Source organism: Brachyistius frenatus, unplaced genomic scaffold, assembly GCF_029030835.1.
Source record: "Brachyistius frenatus isolate BFR_SWC_R1_liver_20210118 unplaced genomic scaffold, ASM2903083v1 Contig_33, whole genome shotgun sequence".
Taxonomy (NCBI): Eukaryota; Metazoa; Chordata; class Actinopteri; family Embiotocidae; genus Brachyistius; species Brachyistius frenatus.
In genome coordinates, this window is record NW_027210632.1 from 33,289 (window position 1) to 60,220 (window position 26,932).

At 43.2% G+C, this 26,932-nt stretch overlaps 1 protein-coding gene across 3 annotated transcripts; it reads right to left on the minus strand.

The window, feature by feature from the left end:
* Positions 1-432: 432 nt before the first annotated feature.
* Positions 433-25,754, minus strand: strip2 (striatin interacting protein 2). Of its 3 annotated transcripts, none has more exons than XM_069700202.1 (22): positions 25,499-25,754; positions 20,915-20,984; positions 19,446-19,520; positions 17,060-17,194; positions 16,532-16,652; positions 15,928-15,996; positions 15,052-15,158; positions 14,836-14,963; positions 13,832-14,020; positions 13,099-13,149; positions 9,303-9,535; positions 8,223-8,288; positions 8,064-8,127; positions 7,687-7,758; positions 7,443-7,517; positions 6,907-7,004; positions 5,480-5,606; positions 4,108-4,208; positions 3,608-3,674; positions 3,351-3,455; positions 2,966-3,170; positions 433-1,816 (listed from the first exon to the last, which is right to left on the minus strand). In XM_069700202.1, the coding sequence occupies exons 1-22, from the start codon at positions 25,607-25,609 to the stop codon at positions 1,566-1,568; spliced, it is 2,520 nt and encodes an 839-aa protein (XP_069556303.1). In that variant the 5' UTR covers positions 25,610-25,754; the 3' UTR covers positions 433-1,565. The 3 variants fall into 3 exon arrangements, with proteins under 3 accessions (XP_069556303.1, XP_069556304.1, XP_069556305.1); XM_069700203.1 differs by having other exon boundaries at positions 25,589-25,753; XM_069700204.1 differs by lacking the exon at positions 13,099-13,149 and having other exon boundaries at positions 25,589-25,753.
* Between the last annotated feature and the right edge of the window lie 1,178 nt (positions 25,755-26,932).

A 26,932-nucleotide genomic window follows, 5' to 3' on the forward strand; every position in this document is an offset into this window, starting at 1 on the left:
ACTCACGCTTAGGTAGTCGCAGGTGACGGATGAATAAGTTACAAAGAAGACAAACTAGAAAAAAAAAAAACAGCACCATTGTTGTTTTTTTTTGTTGTTGTTCTCTCAAGCAAGGGTGGCAAAACGCTCGCCAAGGCCACCGCCACCACCACCAGCGGTGTGCTCAGCGGTTTGTGTGCTGTGCTGTTGCCGGGCAGATGGGGAGAGTGTCAGGCTTTTAAGCAGAGAGTTCAGCTTCTGGCAGAATTCCTGCTGTTCTGATGATCGCTGAGGTTCGATTAACATCAGGCGGCTCCGTGGGAATGCTCAAGAATGCGCCCGTTTGTGGGTTTTTAATCGGAGGTGTGCCAAGTTAGACTTCATCCTACAAGTCTTTTGACAACACTTCAGATCAGACATAAAATCTCATCTTTGTGTTGCTTCTCCAGTTAGTTTTTTTTTTTTTTTTTTTTTTTTAATGCTTTTTTCCTCTTTGTGGCGCATCAATCAGTAAAATATTTTTTTCTGTAAGGGTAGCAGCTCCACCTCAGCACACAGCAGCATCCCTAAACTTTTCTATGGGATCATCTGGATCTCGAGAGCAGCTTCAACATGAATATGAACAAATCCTGGCAGGACAGCAGTGACACTGGTTTAACTTTTGGATTTGAAGATATTTGGAACGGCAAGAATTTCGACCATGGGAAATTTTCAACTACAAAAATAAATAAATGAAGGACACACTTTCTTCCAGACAAGTCTTACTGTTTTAGACTCACCAGATTTCCCCATTTTTAGATTTTGACTTTTAACATCCACAAACAAACCCCACACACTTACAGCTGGTATGTTTCAGTCTTTTTTTGTTGTTGTTTTTTTTGTTTTTTTGTATTTGCTCTCATGGCGCCAAAAATAATATTCTACATTTGGACTATCATGACCCTGTTTGTCTTTTGTTTTTCTAGAAAATCCATAAGAAAATCCATCACCGACAATCAACAACCCCCCAGTACCAAGGCTTGGTCTTAAAATAAAAACAAAGATTAGAAATCATCAATTTACATCCTCTTTTCAAAAAAAAAAATCATTTATAATAAAATGTTTACGACACACTGATACAAATAAAGAGTCAGAAAAGCATTGACATGTTAAAAAAGGACGCTGTATAAACTGACACTTTTGCTGTGTGACATTGGGGGTGGGTGGGATGGGGTGGTGGGGGGGGGGCAGTAGAACTGGCCAGAACAGCCTCCTGCTGCAGCGACACCACGTTTCTTATGGGCTGCTACTTCTGTTCTTGCCTGTCGTGGGTGTTCACAGTAGTCATAGGTACATGTTAGCATCGGGTGTGCGTGCGTGGCCTCCAATGTCAAACGAGCTCGTCAACTTTGCTCCACTTCACCGTCCTGGTTTGTCTTCCGGCTCGTTTCCGCGTCTCCCGCCGAGCGCTGCGTGGGCCGGACAGGCCTCCAGCTCCTTCACTCCCGCCGTCCGCATTCGCCGGGACACCCGCTGCCGCGGCGCCAACGCGCCCTAAAAACCAAACCCCGACGAGCTCGCGTGTCACCTCTCCACTCACCCGTGCGCTATGGATTCTGCAGCAGCCCCTCCCATTGGATCGGCTGCGAGAAGACCTCTCTCTCCAGCCACATCTCGTAGCTGTAGTGGAAGTCCTCGGGCAGCTCCACGCGCTGACCCAGCACGCTCTGCAGGCAGTTGTCCACGGGCGTGAAGTCCCCGTTCTTGCTCTTGTCGTAGCGGCGGCTGTTGAACTTCTCGATGCTCTCCCGCAGGGCGCACTCCTCCGCCTGGAAGTCCCAGGGCCGTGCGTCGATATCTGAGATGAAGAGCAGATGGGGGGGGGGGGGGGGGGGACTGTGAAATCAAGGGCACTTTCTTTTGTCTTGAATGTTCACACAAATGCGTCTTCTGAGTGATGGCTCGTCGGGGTTTTTTTTTTTTTTTTTTCTGCTCTGTTCATCTATATTTTCTCTGCATCTCCTCCCTCTTTCTCCTTCTATCCATCCATCTCTCTCTCTCTCTCTCTCTCTCTCTCTGACACTCATGGGGACAGATCACTTTGGTCTCTCAGTGAGGAATGGTGACCCTGAAAAGTCCCCACCTCTCCATGTTGCTATGGCAACACAATCCAGATAGTTCGCCGGTGGCTGCTGGGAGTATTTGTATTTCACGTATGAACACACAGAAACCATACAACCAGTCACATGAACACCACCCACGTACGTGTAGTAATCAGAATCCTTAAATGTCGTGTTTTCAGCTCTTTTGCAGAGCTGGATATAGTTTTAAACATCTTAAAACGTGAATGAGGATAATGATAGTGAGGGTCAAGGGGGTTTATGCAAATGTATGCTGTGAATTTAAGACGGGGCATCTCCCCTCTTTTGTCAGTTTCTTTCGTCTTTCTCCGACGCAACACCGAAGCGGTTCCATTGTTTAGAGGAGTTGGCAACAAGCGGCTGCTGCATCATGTATGTCCTTCAAAATTAAAGCGCAGCTTAAAAAAAAAAAAATTCAAAATATATATATATATTTTTTCCCCACACACATCTGTAACTCCACTCAAAACGGCCTGTTGATTGCGTCCCAGCATTTGAAAAACAAGGACTACCATAAACAATGAATTAAGGCTGAAATAATAAATAAAATTGGTATTGTGCATTTAATTATTTACAGCATATCGTGCTTACAATTCCCCCTCTTTCCTTTTAGTTAATATATTTGTCATTGTTTAAACTCTGGACTCTCTCTACTATGACTATATTTATATGAATTGGTACAAATTCTGTTGGGGGGGTGGGAGGTGGTTAAAAAAAAATACAGCATTAAAGATGCTGCTGTGAATATTTAATCAGCTCACGTCTTTAGTGGAACAATTTAAACTGATGCATTTGTAAATAGGTTCTTCACCAGCTCAAAGTAAAGAGTTTGGATACTTCATGGATGTGGTTCATCAGAGCGTTACCATTCCCGTAGGCCCAGTCATCGTTGAGCCTGTGGCGGACTTTCTGGTAGATGGCCGACATGGTCTTCATGTTGCTCTTCCTCCACTGGCGGCCCAGGTACTTGGTCTGGATCTTGAGCAGTTTGAGAACGTAGAGCTGCATCATGGCCTGCTTCACCTTCAGAGCTCTCTTTAGGATCGGGGCAGACTTGAAAACGACCAGCATCTGAAAAGGGAATGAAAATGATCAGAAAAAATATCCTGAGTGTGGTGTTGGCTCCCAGAGGCAGCTTTTAAACACAAATGCACGAAAATCTGCGGATTTTTGAGGCAGATCTCACATTACTTTCAAGATAAAGACGTTGAATTCAATAGCAGGTTCCTTTGCAGAAGTACAGTTACGCACCATGGTCCTGGAGTGTTTCCACTTGGTCAGCTTGTTCAGGATCCTCAGCAGATTGATGCAAGAAAACAGGTTCCTCCAACAGAACTGGTTGTTGTCTCCTGCTTCCTGAAAACACACACAGGCACACCGAGGTCATGATGACACAGAGGGAGGAGGAGGAGGAGGAGGAGGAGGAGGGCGGGTGCTACATTCCAGGACGATCTTCATCCCGTGAGGGTTAATCGAGACAGCATCAATCTGACAGCGTTGTGACTCACCAGGCTCTCGGCCGTCAGCTCAGGCATCTCATGGACCACGCAGTGAGGGAAGTCCAGCACACATATACTACAACGCAAGAACACATTTTGAACATCATCTTGGGCTGCAAAGGTTCTGACAAGACTAAAGTTGTACAAATGTTGTCATATTACAGACAGTCCAGTAGGACAGTGCGCACATACTGGAGGACAAACACTGGCCTGAACCTTTCACTTGGAGAGAAGGACTCCGGTTACCTCATTTGTGATGCAATGTCTAATCTTTTCCAAATAGATGCTTGTGTGATGCTCAGAAACCTGCTACTGCACTGTGCTGTTTTGCTTTCTTTTGACATCATTTGTAATGTTTTTTTTTTTTTTTTTTTTTAAACTATCATTGGTGGTTAAAAATAGCGAGGTTTGCTCAGCTGTTTTTAATTGAAGTCTGCATTTCGTTTGATGGCTAAACAAAACCACGCGTGTTGTCAGTGAGGGTGTCGTGTAAGAGAAAAGAATCCAACCTGTTTTTGGCACTAATGTAGGACATGATGTTCTGGTTGAAGAACTTGAGGATGAGTGGGATACAGTTGGCAAACACCAGGTGCTGGGAGACAATCTCAAACTGCAGGAAAAGAGGAGGCGGCGGCGAGGAATAGTTAAAGAGAGTTTGGCAGTTTGGAAAAGAGAAATGACTCGTCGTCGACTGAACTTTTACATCTGCTCTCATAAAGAAATAAAGTTTTACACGTCTGTTCCTTAGTTTTCTTACTTCATGTGCATTTTTTGTAGAAAGTAAAGTCGATTTCTGTTAAATTATGCTGTTGATGAGGGGGAAGCCAAATGTGCGGAAAGAATAGAAGAGAGAAAACTAATCCTGTAGCCGGTAATCCTGTATCACTGATGGGTTTCTTGCGTGTGGTCAAGAGGCCAGGGATTTTTTTTTTATTGTCATTCGGCAGCTTTACAAATCCTTCACATTATTCAAAAAACTTTACCAAGATTAAAAACAAGCGCAATTTTGTTGCTGAATCTATCAGGAGTTACCATTTCAGCCTTTTAAATGAGTGCAGTTGTTTAAAATTGGGTCAATTTTAGCTTCATTTCTGAATGCAATCTAACTAATTTATCCTGAAAGTCTGTTGTTATAATACAGAGTTTGTGTGGTTTTCAAATAATTTGCAAGATGAAACGATTTGAAGTCCCACTGCAGCTCTAATCTGTCTTCTACTATCGTGTCTGCATGTAGTCTCATTTTGTGCCAGCAGAGGGCGCCACCATTATGACTCTACAGAGCAGCAGGTTACAATAGTTAGGGAATGTCCCTTCCTAGCAACAGAAAATATTTGCATCCCTGTCCCCATCACCCCACTGAACCAAAGAGGAACCCGATAGAGGAAGTAAAACAAGATAGTAATCACTTCAATTGGGGACGAATCCTCTTTACAAGAGAGTAGATTTTAGATGAATCTGTTTTCACGGAGATGAACTGAACTGCGAGTCTCTCGGGCTGATTCAGGAGGTTGTGAGGTGTGAGGAGGGGGGATGGGGGTCCGAAGGTGGAGGAGAGAGAGGAGGGTGAACGGAGGAAAGTAATGGGACGCTTGACCGGTTAATTAGGTGGAGGTAGCATGGGGGAGGTGCACGGCTGTTAGTGTATGTGTGTGTGTGTGCTGCAGGGAGGCAAGATGGAGAGAAAGAAGGTAAGAGGAGGGAGAGATGGTAATGTGAGGTGCTTGTAGGAGGGCACAATGGCACTGTGTGTGTGTGTGTGTGTGTGTGTGTGTGTGTGTGTGTGTGTGTGTGTGTGTGTGTGTGTGTGTGTGTGTGTGTGTGTGTGTGTGTGTGTGTGTGTGTGTGTGTGTGTGTGTGTGTGTGTGTGTGTTTATTTGTAACCTGATAGATGTGGTTGAGTTTGAAGTGCTTGAGGAGCAGCAGCAGCAGAGCGGAGATGGCCTTGACGATGATTTCCTTGTGGCGGTTCACGTCGATCCCCAGCTTCATGCTCTGAAGGACTGTGATACTGGAGGACACACACACACACACACACACACACACACACACACACACACACACACACACACACACACACACACACACACACACACACACACACACACACACACACACACACACACACACACACACACACACACACACACACACACACACACACACACACACACACACACACACACACACACACACACACACACACACACACACACACACTGTGAGACCTTCAGGTCTATAATAATAACAAAACAGCTTTATCTCTCGAAAATAAAAAAAGACATGACTATTAATGAACAAACTGTTCTGCCTTGAAAAGAAGCAGATATTCTGATAAGTCTGTTGATGATGCGTCTGAGGTTTATCTAGCTCAAAATGGAACGATTAAAGAATGAGTGAAAATTTCAAGCCAAGCTGAAAGAAATACGGACTTCGGTCATGAAAATGTCAGGCAGCGTTGTATTTGTTCTTATTTTGAGTCGGTGTTTTTTTTTTTCTTTCTTCGTTTCACCGGCTGAGTGTCAGCGAGTCAAAAGGTTTCTAAACGTGCTACTTCCGACTGCAGATACCAACAGTTTGTTTCATAACGTAAAATTCACCGACTCAACGGAAGAGCAGCAACAGAAAAGCTAAATAACAGCAGCACAAGGCTGCTGCTTCAAAATCAAAGAATACATTTATAATCAGAGCCCTCACAAAAATCACAGAGGGGGAGGTGAGAGGAAACAGCTGTTTGTGGCTTACAGCTTTCTCTCACAGGTTTTTTTTGGATCTGGTAGCCATTTAAAATTTGAATCATCCCATTCACTAAAATCAACAACTGAGAAGTATGAATCAGATTGTTTCAAGCAACCATTGTAATGTGATGTATAACTGGAATAACTATTGTCTGGAGAGGGGACTGTCTGTAAAAAAATGAAATCTAATGTTTTTTTGTCTTGAGCCGGGAGGAATGCAGTTGTTAGACGAGTGTTACCTCAGTTGAAAAAAACACTGTTAGTTTAAAACCGAGCCACCCTAACAACTAAAAACAACCCACAAGAAGTGTATTTTCCACAGTGCTCCATCAGCCGATGAAATGGATATGAAAAGAGGACTTTTCTTGCAATGCAATTAGACAAAAATAAATCATACATAAATTAAAGCTCATTATGTCTAAATAGAATTTTGCAGGAGTTATGTGAAAATTTGCAGTAAAGTGTGCTACTGCTTTTCTTCTTATAACGTATTAATGCTCAAAAATGAGCTGTAAAAGTATATCTTTTGTTGAAGATGGGACTGAACTGAAGCAGTCTTTCCACGGTACTTACGGCATCTCCTCGGGCAGCACGTCAGCCAGGATGTTAATGGAGTCCGTTTTGGCTTTGGAGGTTGGAGCTGCAGCCAGCAGCAGCTTCAGGAGGGCAATCTGAAACCGTAAACAGCAACGGAGGAATATTACGCCAAAACAGATTTCAATAACTGACTAGCCCAGACAAGTTTTAGAGATCTGAAATGATTCCCACTCTTCAGAGAGTCCAATAATGAAAGTCCATTTCATCTTTTTATCAAGCTACGCACAATCATCCCTTCATTATTTACAATACTGGCTTTATGGTCACATAAATATCTTAAAAATAACATATTTTGAAACTTTTCACAAAGTTTAATGTGAATCCAGATTCTGACTGTTTACATTGTTTTCTGGATAAAAACAACATTTCATGGCAAAGAATCTGACGTGTTGCTCCTCTACAAAGTCTTGTCTACAAAATTAGAAATCGTGCGATAATGGAAGATTTAATAAAATAGTTTCATCAAAGAAAGAGAATCAATGCCAGTAAGAAGTTAATTATGAGCTACTCACCACATACTGTGAGAGGCTGGGAAGCATTCCCAGGTATAGCATCTCTGTTGGTGTCTCCTCCACGTCTTCCTCACCCTATCGACACAACACACACACACACACACACACACACAGTGTAATATAGTGTAAACTAAGCCACTGGAGATGCAGCTAACTCTTTATTTTAGTTTGAAACGTGAAAAAGGCAGTCATATGATATTGACAAGATTCAGGAAATTATACGATTTATGTTAAATATTCTGACCAGAGTCAGCGGGCACTGTTGCAGCTCGTCCTCCCTTTTGATCTGGACTTCAGCAATGGACACATATTTGTGCTGGAGAAGAGAAGAGAAGAATATAACATTAATGCATATAAAAGGTGTGAGAATAAGTGTTAATTAGCACTGCTAAGTGACACCTTGAGGGGTATTGTTGTGTTAACTGCGCTCCTCAGTCTGTTCAAACAGGACGTATGGATTTTTAAGTGGGATGCCAATATCAAGGGGATTCAACAGTGTGGGAGTATTGATCAGGAGACACTCTGGCCATAAAGAGCCAAAGCAAAGGAGGAAAAGAAGAAAAAGGAGAAGGGCATTTAGAAAAGAGTCCAAAATAAATAGTCAGTGGTTTCCACACTCACCTGTTTCAGAGTCTTGACACTCTCGTGGATGGGTCTGGGTAAGCCCACCAGGGTCTCTGTGTCACTATAAAAACAATAAACAGTTGTAGCAGATATATAGAAGAAAGTAAAACAAATATATATAAAAGGATATTTTAATGTCTCTGATGAAACACCTACTTTCCCAGAGTAAAACCGATGAACTTGTTTCGGCTGGTCTCTAGGAAGTGCTCGATGTCTTTCTCCCTGTAAGTCCACAGAAAGACTGCGGTCAGATTTGAGATTTATTTAAGAACACCAGCTATATCCGAACAAGCAGCCAAACAGCAGTTTTTCTCAAATGCGCGCACGCCCACACAAACACTGAACAACAGCACAGCATACGGCATTAGCTTTCTCAAAATCTCATCAGTCACACTACGCTGCTGCTCTCTGTGCGACGGGTTCAGAACCTCCCACTGATCAGCATTTAATCAGCCCTCCATGTTGCAGCCCTCTGACGACAAAATAATGAGCACACTCAATGATCAGGTTCACTAAAGCAGCGACTGAATATAAGCTTTCCTACGACGATGAATGATAGATGCAGTGAGATAACGTGTTTGTGTCCTCTCTGAGATGCATTATTCATGTCCCTGAAGCAGCAGAAGCACCCTGAAGAGACACAGATGGAGACCATATTGCTAGATGATAGTGAAGACAGAAAACTGTAAAATATATCTTTTTTTTTTTTTTTAAATCTAGTTTTAACTTATCAAATGGTGGCACAGAATCAGGGTGGGAAACAAACACCAGCTGTCAGCCAAATGGTGCTAATGCTCTGCCTGAGGTTTTCTCTACTCTAGTGGTCAAAAATGGCAGCAAGCCAAGCATCGCTTGGAGGTTTTATTCTGTGGTATAAAAGCTAAGTGCCTTTAAACTAATAATACGTATGGCAGGGATCATTTTTAGCATACATTTTATTTATTTATTTTTTTAATAATAATAATAAAGTCTCAATTCTGCCGTTTTAACGTCATTTAGTGTACAGGATCTGTATTAACATCTTTCTGACACTTTTGTATGGATTGTATGTAGTGTCATTTATCCCAAGTAAGGCATAGAGAGCACTTTGGGTGCAGGTTTATAATTGCAGGCTTTAATTGTTAACTGTTCCAAACTGCTCCGAAAGACTCGTGCCACTATTTTAAGATTAATTAGGACTCTTTCTTGATGTTAAAAACTTTCTAAGAAACCAAAAAAAAATATGGAGGAATTAACCTGACTTTAGGGGCCCAGGGAAGTCCTTTGGGGAAGTTGACCCTCTCTGTTGGGGGCCTCAGAGGCGGAGGCGGCGGTGGCGGCTGGATGATGACATCGCGGTCCAGCGGGTCCACCTCCCCCTCGATGCCGCTGTCCGTGTCCTCGGGGTCCTCCTCCTCGTCACGGGCGTCGTCGTTCTTGAAGGGGTCCCGCTCGTTGTACGTGTCCAGGCTGTCCTGCTTGACCAGGGGCTGGGAGAGAGGGAGAGCACAGGGTCAGCTGTGTAGGATGGACTGCTCATCCCAACAGTGACAGTACCTGCTGTGTAAACCATGGAGCAATCAGCCCGGCAGTGGTAAAAAAATGAAAAAAAGAGACATGACCCACATCCACTGCATACAATTAACCTGATTGTGTCTATTATAAGTTTTTACTCCTTAACAAGCAAAGTCATGCAGTGCAGCCAAACATTCCTCAAACCACCTTTTTTTTTTTTTTTTTTAATTCACATAAAAAGATCCAAAAATTATTATTATTATTATTTTTTAAACATATCAGATAAGATGGTTTGAATTCTTGGGAAACGTGTAAAGAAAATTATGCACACCTAAAACATTTCCATTTGATGAAGATTTGGTGCAGCCATTAAAACTCAGCTACAAACATGTTTATAAGAAGCTGGAACAAGCTGATACAGAACACAGTAAATATGATAGATTATATATGGTGTGTTATTTTTAAATATCCCAGTGTAAATACTTGAATAAAGTTATTTTAAGCAAACTAAAAACCTTTCTCAGGAGAAACCAAAAAGGAAAGCGTCTTTACAGTCACATTTTTATGTCCTTTAATTTGAAGACGTCAAAGTTAAAGAAGAATATACATTAAATGTGGAGTACAGGCCAATAAACTGGTGTTTATGTCTATATTTTGTAAAGTCTTACATTTAATATGTTCCATCTGTACTGACTGCATCATGACAAACAGTTACAGCTGGGTACATCCGGACAGCAGAGAGACCAGAAGTGACCCAGGTAGGATTTTAACTTTCCCAAACAGGTAACACTAATGTGTTTTGATGGCAAATGTAAACAGAAAAAATACACACTGAATATGGCATTTACATTGTAAATGTGTGCTTATGTCATATGCGGGTCTGAGCAGGATAGATAAGAGTATTGAATTTCTAACAATGCAACCTCAGTGTGAACAATCTTTGGGGAAAGCCCAGGTGAGTTTGTTGCAGACAAAGCATTACAGAAAGCTGCTGACAGAGGTTTTTCTGACACACCACATATTGGCCACATTTCAAACCGACTGTGTACTGCCTAAAAATAATTTTTTTAAAAACAGCGAGGTGCAAAAGGACCCCTTAGAAGAAAAACATCGGTCTCATTTTTACATTTTTTTTTTTTTTAGAGGAATGGTTTTCAGCAAATATATCTAATTGCTTTTTGGAATGAAATAAGACGAGAAGATCGATACCACTCTCTTTTCTGTCCATCAAAGGCCTCGCACACCCACACAGCTGCCTTTGAACACAATGGCCGATTAGACCCATGACTAAGTGGAGGTGAAGGTCAATCTGGTGTGGTGATTACATGTCAACAACCTTCACGTTCCACTGAGAACGATGAAGGCGTAAATTACCTGCACACACCCACGCAGAACTGAGACGAGGCCTAAGGAAGAAGGGCTTTACAAACACAACAAAACACGAAGATTTCCGCATCATGTCCTTCTTCATGCTCTACCTTGGTGACACCACTCACCGAAACCAAAGTGTTTCCAATAGGTGAGAACAAGCCTGATAGGGTCAGTCTCCTGTGTGGTACACATGTGAAAGGACAACTCTGGACAGTATGAGGAAAAAAAATGTCTCAATAGTTGTCTTTTTAAGCTTTGCACAGACCCAGGCTTGTTGTTTCACCATGTTTAAAGTCTTTATGCTAAACTAAGCTAAATATCTCCAAGCTAGAGTTTTATGTTTTATGTAGCTTTATATCATCTTGAGATCACCCCCAAAGCTCACTAATTAACATATTATTTTTTAGAAGTGCTGGTAGGAGGATATTTTTGAAACCTTTGCACTGACTCAAGCTTGTTTTAATGTTCTTTCTGACTTTATGTTAAGCCGAGCTGCTTGCAGCTAATTGTTATTCTGCAGAATGAGAGTGGTATGACTCTTCTCATCCAACTCTTGACAAACAAACAACAACAAACACATTTTCCCAAACCATCTTATAATCTGCAAATACCTCTGTCCTGTTTAAAACTGTGGAATTTCCAAAAATCCAGAAAGGGCAGCTCAAACGAATGTGACATTTTCTCAAAGTGGGAGGAAAAAGACAACTTCCACAGCAATCACAAGCAATATGTCTGATTCAACTTACCACACATCTGCACTTCAGAAGAAACGGGCAAAAAAAAAAACATCAACAGCAAGCTAAAGGCCCAATAAAACTATATTTAGCTCTTATCTACAAACAATCCCATTTCATTTCACACACACTCGTACAATATCTCTGTTCAAACAAATTCTCTAATGAATGACTGTGGCAATAGTGCAAGCATCAGGCATGAGTCAGCGTTCTGGCATTTAGTTGAGCTACTGCAGTCGATGTATGGTGCACCGGTGGTAGAACTAATGCTGGACTTAGTGAGGAGTGTAGTGAGTGTATGGTGGGAGGGAGGAAAGGGGGTTGGTGAAACTGTGTCGTGAGCCATTCTCTATGGAAAAGCCATTCTCTGCTATGTGGGAGGTAAAGCTTGTGTTTTTTTTTTTCTATCAGGGTTAGGGGGCAACTACTTCCAATGACATCCAATTAAGAGAGAGGTCAACTGAAACCCAAATACTGCGCATACATCAATGCTGATCTCAATTCACCTCCTCAATGAATGCATTTTAAAAGACATTGACCCCTAGTCCAGAGTCTACAGAGCGAGGTGAGCTTTTGAGGCCAAACTTGGTAGCAATGTGATGAAAACTACAAGGGAGATGCTCCTACTGTTGATGTCTGACGTGAACTGTCTTTGTGGGACAGTGCCCGCTCCAGCGCCAATGATAACAGCCAGCAAGTCAGCCCTGTCCCTCAAACCCCGCCGCCCCCTACTGGGCAGGCCACAGTGGAGTAGGAGAAGACAGAGGAAGAGAAGAAGAAAGAAGAGGAAGACACAGAGTAGGGAGATGATGGGACAGTGAGGAAGGAGTTGCAAAACAGTGGAATAAGCACAGACAGGACGGCGGAAAGGAAAGTGGGAGGACATGGATGACGAGGAGCAGCAGGAGGATATAGGAGGAGGAAAGGAGGGAGGACAAGATGGAAGAGGAGGGGAAGAAACGAGGGACATAAGGAGGGTCAAAAATAGAAAAATGTCACTAGAAATGGAGGAAATGGGAATGCAGAAAGATTGTTTAAAGGAAAAAATGTGAAATAAAAACAGGAAAACAAAAAATATGCATGCATGCAGGCGCTGGGAATAAAATGATGTACTGGAATTGAGGCAGAATGCATGGCTGCACCAAAACTACTTGGCCGAGTAGAGAGTGTCTGGATGCACCCTTATGTCTGACATGCTACGTGAGCCTGGTGCATCCCAACAGGACTGGATGAGGTCAAACGACGGGAGGATGAGGACACGAGGAGGAGAAAAGGAGGATAGGAAGAAGGAGAAAGGAAAGAAAGAAGAGAGAGATCGTTTGGGGGGGGGGGGGTGAGGGGGTGCGGGGATGTGGGAGAGGAGTGCAAATAAGTCCAGCTCAATGCAGAGAGGAAATGCAGGAGGAAAAAGGAGGGAACTTGTGGGTAAAGACCTGCTTCTTGAGAAAGGGACTGTCTCCTTCCAAGCTATCAACAAAGGCACTCTGTGGGGACACAAGGAAGACGGGCAATAAGAAAACCAGAGGGCAGTTAGAGAGAGAGAGAGAGAGAGAGAGAGAGCCTGTCCAGTCAAAGCTACACTTAGAAACTAAAAGAAAAAGAAGCTGGGAGTCCCAAAGCTGTCCGAGCACCAAGATCATCTGTGGTCACTGACTTACAACAGGGAACTGATGATGTTGGCACTAAAGCACTTTTGGAAAATCTGACCCAGCAAAGAGTTAGAGGGTGAGTTACAGGAGGAGTTCAAAAGGGTCACTTGACTAGAAGCAGATGAAACTGTTCAAAGCTAAAAAGGAAAACAATTACAAGATTAGTTTGTGTTCATAACTGCATGTCAGTGATATTCACTGTAGAGTTTGGACACCAAACATGGTGTGTGACTGTGTTAGATAAACAACTGGATGTAGGTTCTAATACTACTGACATTTTCTGCATGTAGTTTTTGGTCATATTTGACTGATGCATTTACACAGTCACATTGAACAGAAGCTTCGTCAAAATAGCTTTAATGTGTGCATGTGTGTCAGAAGAGAAGTACAGTGTGTGTGTGTGTGTGTGTGTGTGTGTGTGTGTGTGTGTGTGTGTGTGTGTGTGTGTGTGTGTGTGTGTGTGTGTGTGTGTGTGTGTGTGTGTGTGTGTGTGTGTGTGTAAGGTCGAGGTTTGTACCCTGCGGCTGCGGCGGCCTCTCTTCTGCTGCTGCTGCTGCTCGATGAGCTCCATGGCGGAGGCCGGAGGCGAGGCCGCTCTCATGGCCCTGACCACCTTGATGCTGTCCTCCGGCAGCGGCGGCAGGTTGAGACGCTCCCGGCCTCGAACCTTCATGTCCTGGAGCTCCTCGAACCCACCCAGAGTAAACTGGAAGATGAGCGCAGACACAGCAGACGCAGTGATTCACAGGCTCAAGAAGATAAGAGTGAAGGTGAATGTGGCGCCTGTAAATTGTTCTGTGAGGATGTTCAAAGTGTTTCGCGGCTAGATGATTGCAATGCAGTGAAAAGTTTATCAAATATTACCCATCACAAGCAGCTGTATAAATCATTTTCATAGCAAATCAATGGACACTAATGGCTGCGGACGGTTGTCACATCCTAAAATGTGAGGAGCGATCAGAGAGTTCAGAGACGGTTTTTGTTGTGCACAAACAGAGTGCAGCGCCGTGACGTGCACAGAGCAGGTGGAGACTATAACGTCCCTGAGTAAGTTACGTTGAGGTGGTGAGGAGCGATAGTTTTGGTTATTGATCGTGGGTAATAAACTGGTGTGTTTTCAACGTGCTGTGGAGCGGAGAACCCGAATATTTGAATGTCACAGTAAAATTCACTGTTGACAGTCTGAACCTGAGGGAGGAATTCATGGTTCACAACCCCGCAGCATGTCAACGAAAACCCACCCGATCTGATGTGCCTACAAAAATATGTGCAACTCGGGTAGCTGATGTTGATTAAGCGATAACTTGGCATACTTACTCACGAAGGTTATAGCTTCCCCTGCTATACGAGTGCAAGTCAGAGTGCACTTCGCGGTGCTGCACTCTGTTTGTGCACAACAAGAGCAGTCTCGGAACGTTTTGTTCCACCCACGTACGTGCAATTTGTTGGTCAAAAAGATGCCAAAATGCAGAGGAATAGATTTACCTGCGTTGTGTGTTTGAATGTTTATGATGTACTAACCAGTATTGTTTTCCAGAGCAGCAGTAGTACTTTCTTCATGGGGAAGTGTGGCGCGTTCATGCTGCAGAACTTGGTCACCATGGTGAAGAGGAGCAGAGCGAAGGGCTCGCCGTTGTACAGAGGTGAACCTGAGGAGGTCAAAGGCAGTGTTTTAGGATAGGACAAACAGATATATGAAAATAACTGAAATATACTCGCGTATACACACACACACACCCAGTTCATTCTTAAAGGCCTCTCTGGCTGCTCTCCACTCTGGTCGGTCGTCTTCTGTTTGAACTCTAATGGTCTCCACCATCAGGTACATGATGCTCAGTAACACTCTGCAAGGAGAAGAGGCACACACAGAGGTCACGGACACGCCTGAGGTTATGTTTATTTGTGGTATGGACTTAACTGCTGCCCTGAACAGGTATAATGGGCCTTCAAGGTCACCAAGTAAAAGAAACAATAATATAATGGAGAAAATGATGAGTAACAAGGAACGATAAGTGCAAGTAGCATTTGCAGGAGAGAAAATTATTTGTGGGCTCTGCGAAGATAATGCACCACAATTATTCGATTTAAGTGAGGTGGTGTTTTGTGTATTAACAACTCAACAAAGCTTCTCACTGTTCAAAATAACTATAAATGATTTACAATTTTGCAGCAGCAATTAAATCCAAATCCACTTCTCTGGCTTGTAATTATTTGTAAGTGTTCATCTGCAGAGCGCACAGACGGACCTCTGTCACCATATAAATGTGTGTGTGTGTGTGTGTGTGTGTGTGTGTGTGTGTGTGTGTGTGTGTGTGTGTGTGTGTGTGTGTGTGTGTGTGTGTGTGTGTGTGTGTGTGTGTGTGTGTGTGTGGGCTATCAGCCTACTTTGTTCAAAAATCAATTCCATTTAGCAGGAGATCAGACTGAAAATGAATTTGAGGAAAAATGGACGAAGCGTAATTACATTTTGCAGATTAGGCGTTAGCGTGCACGAGGCCGGATGACAAAGCGGTAAGCGTTTTGATATTTTTCACATTATTTATTAGCCCCATTCTCATTTGAAGCAGAGAAGAAAGTGGGGCAGGTTGTGAGTGATGTGGTTATATTACTCACCTGAGCTCTGTGCTGTCTGCAAGAGAGATGGCGGGCTTCCTCACCGCACTGCTGCACGCCTGGTTGTTGCTGCAGACACGACATTTACATTACTTTGTGGTTTATTGGAAAGAGACAAGCCAAGTCTGTACATCCACGCAATCACATACAGCACAGGTAAGAATATTAAAATATGACCGACTATAACCTGCCAAACATTGTGTGTGTGTGTGTGTGTGTGTGTGTGTGTGTGTGTGCGTGTGCGTGCGTGTGCATTTGCCCGATTGCCTTGCTTTACACTGCTTTGCTGTGCCGCCTGGTGACAGGCTACATTGTGCCATCATGCCTCAGAGCGGCTTATGTAACAACAAAGAAGTGCTGGATCCCGAGTGAGGCCGACACCATCGGCAACAAAGCCGACTTGAAGGCGCCGCTACCACGCTGCGTCCTCAGCGGAGGGTTCGACGTGTGGATCACAGATGGCGCGCGTTACCTGCAGCCCTGCGTTTCAGTCTCTCCCTCTCAATATCCATCTGTGTCTTTCTGTCCACGTAACCTGGCAGTTCGTCCCTATCGGAGTGATCAAGAAAAATGTCTCGTGTATACCCGGGTGTGCGGCACTCACTCTATCTCCATGCTGAGCAACTCCAGCAGTGCCGTGAAGATGCCCATGTCGTAGAGCAGAAAGACGTTGTGTCTGGACCAGTGGAGCACATCCACCTCCGTGTCGCACTCATCGAACACTCCTGGGGAAAGACGAGCGGTGTGTCGCGTGACAGTTTCCGATTTGCTTGCCATTTACAGGTGACCGAATGAATGCTTTTAAATAATACGCATATTCTCTTAATCACATGGGGCTGTTCATAGCGAGGCAGTGTTAATAACCGATGACTGCGAGAAGCAAATTTTAGACAAAGCAAAAAGTTGCTGTATGTGTAACTGTTGTATTTTGACAGGTGGAAACGATAACATATATGACGGCTGAAATCGTTTCAGTTCTGTGCATTCTGGCTCGCCGTCACAACTTATTACAACACTTTAATAAAGCATCACCATCTTAATAATAAAACTCGCGCTTTTCCTACAATGACGGGCCAAAATGTCTGCCGTGAAGAACGTCTGCTGGTGGCTGTAATGCACTGAGCCTACGCACCCTGAGCCAGGTAGAGGATGGCCCTGGCCACCTTCAGCCTCTTGTCCCTGTCCGTCACCTCCAGCGCATCCAGCAGCCTCATCACATACGTCTTCTGCTCCTCCACCACCAGCTCGGTCCACCTCCTGCCTCGAGCTGCGGGAAGGACACAACAACGCAGTGTCCAAGGATGCACGCAGAAGTATTTTATCAGTGTCTCTTTTTCTGAGCTTTACAGAATACAGTTTAGGTAACTAATCTGTCTTTGATTTTATTTTTATTTTTTTAAAGCATTTTTCATTTATAGAAAAGTGAAAGGAAACACGAAGAGGGAGAAAAAAGTCCAGTCTGAAAAACGACTTCGCAGCAGCCGCTGTGGCCGTGAGTGACGGTTATAGGGACACTGCGAATGCCTACTGTGTGATGAGTTTTAGCGAAAATATTAAGCTACAGTGACAGGAGCACAAGTGGGGAGAAAGTCAGTGGAAAAAAATGTCTGTCTTTCACCACAAGCCCAGTAGGAGACTTTGTCTTTTAGTATTCACAATTGTCACTTCTCAAAAGAAAAAAAATCAGTTATGATGCAGCTATTTGACCATAACATTTTTTTTTAAATTTTGGTCACTTTGCTTTTTAAAAAATTTTCAATCTAGTGTCACTTCACACTTGTTAGCACACTCTTGGGTAGTATACTAATTAACTTAGTCTTAATCATAGTTTTCGCTTCGTTAGATTCGTGTAATAAGCTTACAATAAGTTAGTTATTGTATATTAGCTTAGTTATATTGTGGTTGACTATAAGTAGTTACAAATGCAATTGTTTTATAGTATGTGTATAAATATGGGAACTGACTGCTTGCCTTCTCTGTGCAGATTCAGGCCCTTTACTTCTACTACATCCTCTATTCTTAAGACTCTTCATTTGATTAAGCGGACAGTGATAGACATTAAGCATCATAACATCAACACTGAAGTACTGATCTTCTACTTAAGATACGTCGACTTGCAGTGTCAGCTCAAGTCGGGGAGGAAACATGCTTTCTAATTTCGGCACTGTCCTCAGAAAACTTCCCTTTTAACAGCGAGGAGCTTAAATTAGACATTTCTTGGTAATCGCTGTAATTTATGTGAGTGACTGTCGGCATAAAACATTGATGAGCACACTGCAAGTGGGCCTCACGCGCTGTGTAAACACTCACACAGAGATCGCAAGTCAAACAGGAAAATCATCGCAAAGAGGCAGCTTTGTGCTCTATCTCCGTAAAACAGCAGCCTGAGAAGCTCTCATCTAATCCTGCTATTCATCGCCCCTCAGCTTGGAGAGCGGGCGACAGATAAAGAGGGTCTTCCTGTTTCTAGATCAAATGAAAAGATGCTCTTTTGTCTACAGGGAGTGGAGTGAGACCTTTGAGTCTTCTCGGAGTGATGTCTGTGTTCATGCTAGACGTGACACAACGCTGCAATTCCCGCAATTAGTGACAAAAAGCTAAGTTAGCTGTAACCAAAAAGACAAAAATGACAAGAAATGATAATGATAAGCATGTGACACGTTGAAAACATGATCATTTATATATATATATTTAGATTCGGCATATCATGTAAAGAAACGCATCATTAAACCCTGGTCTCTTGTCCGGCAGACCATAATGTTGGAAAAACTGCTTTCTTCTCGGTAACCAAACGTTAATCATGTGGTTTAGGGGGGGGCCCCCCCGCCTCTATCTGTAGAGATATCCATTCTTTGAACAGCTTAAAAGAGCAAAAGAGCTTTGATGTGCTGCTCGCCCTCGCATCACACCGGTCAGCTTAAGAGAAACTCAACTTGTTAAGCTGAACACATGGTTTTCAGTGTAAAAGTATGACTTTGTAGTTCTGCGGAAACTAAGCGACACCTGTTTTGTTTTTTTTCCAGTTGGTTGATGTCAAAATGTTACTTTGTTTATTTATTCCACCAGTAACTTCCCTCAGTACTCGTGTTATCATGAGTGTTGAAGGATTTAGTTTGATTAACCTTCAACATTTCAGTTAGGGATGCCGTTATCAAATCACTTAACCAGAACCAGTCCTGTTCTGTCAGTCAGCAGCAGCCACGCTGTCGGAGGAGCCGAGATGAACAGCAGCGACCACCGGCAGCATCTCCAGTCTACTGCTTGTAGCCTTGTGTGCGTGTTTGACGTGGCACAATAAAGCGGGGTCTTGGCCGAGTGTGTGTGGATACCCGTGACTCAATGTTACGTATCAAACACACTGCAGACAAAACCAGTTTGACCTCTGTCTTCCTGTGAGGGATGTGACACACCTGGTACCTGGTATCCCACAGGGGATCTGAAAAAACAGAGGGATGTACAACACACACACACACACACACACACACACACACACACACACACACACACATATATATTACCATGGCTCCTAAAGTCCTCCTCAAAGTAATCTCTGTTCAGGGCGAACTCCGGCTCCTCTGTGTAACTGTAGAGCTCTGTGGACAGGACACAATAGAATTAGACACGAGGTAAACAGCTGATTGATCAACTGGCTGATTGACAGGAAATGAATCTGCAATTAAGTGGTTGGTTAAGTCTTCAAGCTAAACCACTAATCAATATCTGTCTGTAGAGAGACGAGTTGGAATAGAATAGAATAAAATGGAATAGAATAGAATAGAATAGAATAGAATAGAATAGAATAAAATGGAATAGAATAGAATAGAATAGAATAGAATAGAATAGAATGGAATGGAATAGAATAGAATAGAATAGAATAGAATAGAATAGAATAGAATAGAATAGAATAGAATAGAATAGAATAGAATAAAATGGAATGGAATAGAATAGAATAGAATGGAATGGAATAGAATAGAATAGAATAGAATAAATAGAATAGAATAAAATGGAATAAAATGGAATAGAATAGAATAGAATAGAATAGAATAGAATAGAATAGAATAGAATAGAATAGAATAGAATAGAATAGAATTGAGAAGACTTAGAATAGAAAAGAACAGAACAGAATAGAATAGAATCAGGAGAAAACAATGGAAGCCTACACTGTGGATCTCATCTGTTTCATGCACAGTCTAATGATTCGTCACCCTGTTATGCGTCTCCTCCTGTTCTCGGAGCAGGCGTCACTCCCCGACCCCGAAGAGCTGTCGCTAGAAAGCTGCTCTGACTGTCGGTCTGTTTGTGTTTGTTGGCCAGTGTGACTAACATTTTTGGCAAACGATCTGCGACCAGGGGGACAATCATTCTGACTCTTAAAATCAGTGCTGTTATTTAAGGTTTCTCTGAATACATCAGCTGGATCAGAGAAATAAAAAGGATGCTGGAGAGGAATCTAAATCACACACTTGAAATAAAGTCCAATCATAAACCTCTGCGAGCGTTGCTGAGTTCTGTTATTTTTTTTTATGCATCTTTTGGCGTTTATTAACCGAGCTGCGAGTCACATAAGACCTGTTACCGGTTACACGGATGCTGGAAGGATTCAGCCGTTTCAGCTCACTCATGATGTTAGCAATGCTGCTTTCTGTGCGTGGAAAACATGTCAGCACCAAAGGATTTTCTTCTGTGCCCTCAGCGGAGTGCAAGCTTATTGTCTGTTTTTTATTTGTAATATAAAACAGCTGAAGAAAGCCGGAGGAATGCGGCTGTTGAATTAGTTTTCAAACCAATAGCACATTATATGCTAAGTAGAAACAGAAGTTTTACTGCAGGACTTCCACGGCTGAACTCTTGTGTCACGCACAACAACCAGTCATAATTGTTTTTGCTCTGAGTGAGTCTGACATTAAGGAGACAACAATGAAAGCGAATGCAAAATGGGGCACGTTCAAGAACACAACGGGTTCTTCCAAGGTTAGTTCAGTCTTACCTGAAAGCTCAGCCGTGAGTGTGTCCGTGTCTCCGTACTCGAACTCCAGGTTCGGAGACTCCATGGAGCTCTGAAAAGAAGACATTATCATACATTATAGTGTGAACCTGAACTCGGCCAATCACAGACACCCACATACATACAAACAGATATAAACATGCTGCGGCACATATCACAACAACACCTACCTCTACGCTGAACTCCATTCGCGGTCAAACACATCACACACACACACACACACACACACACACACACACACACACACACACACACACACACACACACACACACACACACACACACACACACACACACACACACACTTCAGGCTTGCTTTAATTTCATCATGTGTACATTCAAGTTATTATTGGCTGCTAGATTTCGAGGCAGCGCTGATGACTCATTTACATTCATCTCTCAGATCCTCTGAATGCAGAGATACAGCTTCAATCGGTCTTTCATTGAAGAGTTCAGAGTCGTCCGGTGCTGCAGCGAACAGCAGTGATACAGCACCAGAAGAAGGACAGAGAAGACGCAGGAGTCAACATGGCCCCCTTTTCAGCGCAGATAAGCCTCCGTATCCAGGCAAGGGTCTCCCTAGGCTCTGACTTTAGCCTCACCCTGTGATTAGCACATGCCCACGAGACCGACTGCACAGTTTCTGTGAAGACTCTCGCCGGGCTGCAGGATCAGGGTACGGCACGACAAAAGCTCAACTCCTTATGAAAGGAAAAAAAAAAAAAAAAAAGACCTTGTTTTTAGCTTGATGACAAAGTGGTTTGTGCTGAAGTTTGAGTGGGCTTTGAGGAGCATGTGATCCCCACACACACACACACACACACACACACACACACACACACACACACACACACACGAACGTCACACACACACATTTAGAGCATGACCTTAGAGCGAGAACAGCAGATGGGCTCATACAGAGGCTGACATTCTCAATACTGTCCCTCCAAAAGACCAAAAGTACACAGTACATATGATGACAACATTACTATAAATAAGACGGCTTTGTTTAATGACAGTGCATTACAGCTATAAAATGTTCTTAATGTCCATCTCCAGGGATTATTAAAGATTCATTTTATGCTAATGAGAATTCAGAAACACTCCAGGCAGCACGGGCAAGCTTCAAGCTACGAGTGTAAGCTGTGTTTAACCCTGTGAAAAACCGCCCCGGGGACCAGCCCAGAACTGTAAATAAGGATGTGCTCTCTGAGTCAGCTATCCTGGTTAAATAACTCCTACCATGTAACTGTCTCCTATAAAATATTTGCTGCAACCAAGTCAGCACAAGTGGGATTTTTTTTTTTTTTACAACACCGAACCAAAGTTTGGTGATTTGATGCCACTGCTGCACTTGTAAAGCAGGAAATGAAAACCACTCGGGAGCGCAGACGACGAAAGAAAATGACTTATTAATAATAGTAGTGCAGATGAAGGAAGCCCGGGGGTCTGAGAGCAGGTGCTGCCTCCTTCACTTTCACATTTACAACCTGCAACGAGCTCTGAAGATCATCCGAGATGTCGGTGCGCTGAGACAGTGGAGGATGTGGGTGGTCTAGCAGTGCTGTGCTGTGCTGTGCTGTAAAGCTACTTCTTGTTAAGGCCTTCAATAACATTTGACTGACATGTTCTGATGTTTTGTCCTCTCTTTAGCGTCACACATTACAAATGTAGTTGTTAAGACTCCTTATGATCAATAAATGCCAATAAACAGTCCGTCTTGGAGAGCAACTTTTATCAAGTACACTCCCGATGACAACAACCTCACATGTGCCGGTATCTATTAGTCTTGAGGGATGTTATTGGCTGGCCGCTATCCCAACACCTGCATTCATCCAGCCCGGTCGAAAATAGGGAAGTATTTCTCAGTATTAACTACAGCGGTCACATTTTTTTATGATCAACATTTTTTTTTTTTTTTTGGTCTCTGAAGTTACAGGTTATTGAAAAATACCCGACAACTTCCCGGCAATATTAACCAAACAACCTCACAGCTGTGTATATCCTACATTTTGATTCAAATATTGCTTCGACATGAGGCCAGTCACTTTAGAGCAGAGAGAAGAGCTCAGACTGAAGACAAGAAGAAAATTCTTCAGAAAGATAAGCAACTGCTACAACTTTGTCAGAAAAATGGTGCGTTCTCGTACGACCCCCGTCGCTCGCATTAAAACTTGATGAAGAAAATGTGTTTTCGGGGCCTTAAAGTTGACATTTACACACCGCTCTTTTAACCTGGACTCATATTGTCCTCAAAAAAAATGTGAGAAACAGTCCAAATCAATTTAATTGACAACAATATGAAACTGCAAACGTGACGACGTAGTAGTTTTCTAAGAGCTGGAAGCAGGTCATGTTTGATACTTCCTCTTGATAAATGACTAAAAAGATTATGAATTATGCATCAAAGGAGGAACTGGTGAGTAACCCTCAGTCCCAGAATCCCTGAAGCTGAAGTGACTCCTCTGTCCAAACCCAACTGAGATATCTTGTTTTGTTTCCGTCTTTGCTTCGAGACATCCCTGCTACACACACTCCGTCTCCTCTGCTGCTCTTATTCTCCTTCATTTTCCTTCATCCGATCTCACCACACACACACACACATCCCCCGTTGTCAGCCAATAACGAAAGCCGTCCCTGTTCCAAACTGGCACTGCCTCAGTGTGTTCGCACACTCTGCACCATATCAACGTGCAAACGCCGGGCACGGTGTCAAGGCAGACCACCCCCACCAACATATGCCGCACGGACAACAGACGACTGCTCCAGCCGGCACGAAACGACGAACAAGTCACAGAACCAAGGTTGACCACAGGTTTGAGGTTGAGTGACAGACAGACAGTGGATCCCAGTTCAAGTGAAGAGACCGGGTAGCATCAGCACTTGGCTTTGACGTCTGTGTCATTCAGGCACCCCCCCCCCCCTAACCCCACCGGTCCCAGACTCCAACGGCCGTGAGATGAATATGCTCTAATTCCCACCAAACCATTCAGTGAGCTCTTTAAAAGCACACTGAATAGTTTTGGCCCTGAATGACAGCTTTCACTGACTGACGAACATCTCTCATGTATCTGGGGCTGAGCAAACCCCAGGAATGAACCCAACACCTTCTAGTCATTTTTTTTCATGAGGAGGATGAATCATGGACATGGCACTGAAAGAGACCGTTATATGACCTAACACGGGCCATGATGGCTGCATGTTTAGAAAAGCGGAGGCAGCCACAGCTTACAGATCCATATTTCAGAAGGTGACACCAAACACTCTTAAAAACCCATAAAATGTGTTTGTAGAAAGGATGTGTGGGTCCGTCTCAGCTGCTGTTATCACATAAAAAGGAAACACTCGGATGCTTGTTTGGATTAATTTATGGACTATTTCAGAAAATAGTCTAAAAATGACCAAAATAGTACAAAGTGTTGTTTTTAAATCGCCTGTTTTGTCTGACAAACAGTTACAAGAATTTACAGTGTTAGAAAACACAGAAAAGCAGTAAATCCCTGCTGAAATTAGCAACTCTTTTAGTTTAAAACGTGACTTCAACAACTGTGTTAAATTGTTGCCTATAATTATATTTCAGTTAGCTGGTCTATTGATGGTTTCAGCTCAAAATACTATCAGTCTGGTACATATTAGTAAATATAGTAAAGCAGAATAATATAGTAAAGCCCCATATTAATAAATATAGTGAAGATGAAAATTAAACCTGAATATTAGTAATTATAGTAAAGATGAATATTAGTAAATATGGTGAAACTCAACATTAGTAAATATATTCAAGTTGAATACAAATATGGTGAAACAGAGGATTAAAGCCAAATATTGGTACATATTCCAAACAGTAAGTAAATATTCCATGTAAGAAAGGAAAAGCATGCTTTCAGAGATATAACCTTCAGTAGGGAGACTGCAGATTAGCATTGTCACTAAATGTATTTGTGTGTTTTGAATAATGGTTTTCAAAAGAATTTCCATCAACATCAAGTGAAGAGATTAAACCCCAAAACTAATCCATTCACAAAGATGTGAAATGTCTGTGTGAAGCTAAAACCAGCAAACGTCCATTTAAAAAGGCCAAGTAGGTTGTCAGAGCTGGGACTGATTTGATTTGAGGTGATCGACTAAAGGACAAAATCCAAATGTCAATGTCACTGTGAGGACAGGTGTAGCCTAATATTCATGGAGCACACGGTAGGAATAAGACGTCAAAAAAAAAAAAAAGAGATCCAGATTCGTTTGGTGGCAGCAGCAGTCACATTTCACCACCTGCATTCTCCACGTTGAGCACCACTGTAGGATTACTGCTGGGTTATTTATAGGAGCCGGTTGCCAAAATAACACCTCGCTGCCTTCCAGCCTGCATGCGTGCATGCGTGCGTGCGTGCTTTGGAGCCAAAGACAGCGACTCAATGCATATGGTAAGGACACTCAGCTGATCTGAAAGCTCCCCAGCAACACAACACACACAAATACACAACCACAACACACACACACACACACAAACCCCTTCAAGTGCCCTCCTGAGCCATGAGCTTGAGGCTGCAGGCAAGCGCCTCTCGGATTTACCTCCGACTCCTTCTGCTGATCCTTGAACACATCTTTCCCTGTCGGCCTCTGTCTGTCGCCGTTATCGTTAAGGTTATTAATGATAGGTACCTCCATGTCCTCCGCCTGCATCTTTCACGGTCGGCGCGGCTCACTCGCTCCCCCGCGGATCGTGCATACCGGTCCGGTGGACAGCTGAGACTGCACCACGCCAGGAGGAGCGCCGACTCCGGAGAGACAAGTTGAGGATCTCCTCCTCCTCCTCCTCCTCCTCCTGCTGCTGCTGCTGGTGGTGGTGGTGCTACTCCCCCCCCACCACCAATCGGTTTGATTCGCTGTCCCTGCGCGCCCCGAGGTGGGCGGGGTTAGAGAGAGAGGAGTGAGGAACATCAGCTGACCACATGGAACCAAAACGATGTCAGTGTACCAAGGATAGAGGCTGAAGGTACTGAAAGGACTGATTCACATCATGTGGAAATAGCATGCCGAGCCCTGAAACGGACCTCCTGCAGTGGAGGTGGGGGACCTCCTGCAGTCACTTCACCTCCTGTCCCCCTTCTCTCAAAGTAAATTATTGATACGTGGAGGTGGGGGGGGGGGGTTTGTGTGTAGACCGCTACACACTCTTACCTACCAACACAAACACACCGTGAAAATCACTTTAGATGACATGACCGAGTGTACAGATCGGTGTGGGCGTGAGCTTGTGGTGGATCACGGCCACATGGTGCGAGCAGTGGGGGGGGGACTTCCTGGTTAAATAATTATCCACTAGTGGCCAAATCACTTTCGATTCAATTAATCTAACGAAGCAGCTTATTTACAAAAGCCTACGCAGAGTCCTGCATGAATGGCAGCAGCGAGTTCGTTTCAAATCTGACACCGATCAGAGGCATGCACTGCAGGTGTTTTGAAAAAGGTTTACGTCTACGTTCAGAGACTATCTCACTTCCATAATGTTATGGTCATTTTTGGTTTTCCGTTTTCCCTCAGGTTTGCGAAAGACATGCATTTGGAGAGATTAAGACGAATTAAAAAAAATATGCGATTTCACTTCACTTTTTTTTATTTTTTTTAAATCATTTTTATTCAAACACCGGTGAGAAACTTTCCAAAAATTTGGAAAAGCCAGATTAGATCATAAATAAATACCCCCAATTATTTAACATTCATTTGGTTTTAAGTGGTGCCCCAAAAGATTTGGGTGCAGCACCTAAATATTATAATTGCTGGGGAAACCATGCAAACCATGTAAACAAGAGAAAAGTGAAGACAGTTATATTTATAGAAACGTCATTTGATGGTGGCAGATAGTTCATGCTAAACTAACAGTTTTCACATGGACCCCATTTCTTAAACATACTTTCAGTTATACATTTTTAACCATCAAGTCCAAGCTAAAACAATCCTGGTGACGTCACGGTTATTTACTACAGATAGCTCCTCCTACGGGGC

Bases quoted from the DNA above. Each gene is read 5' to 3' on its own strand.
- strip2 (XM_069700202.1), bottom strand. From the start codon at position 25,609: ATGCAGGCGGAGGACATGGAGGTACCTATCATTAATAACCTTAACGAT. The intron at 20,985-25,498 runs GTAAATCCGAGA...TCTTCTTTTCAG, and splicing joins ATCAGCAGAAGGAGTCGGAG to AGCTCCATGGAGTCTCCGAA. The intron at 13,150-13,831 runs GTACAAACCTCG...GTGTCCCCACAG, and splicing joins GAGGCCGCCGCAGCCGCAGG to AGTGCCTTTGTTGATAGCTT.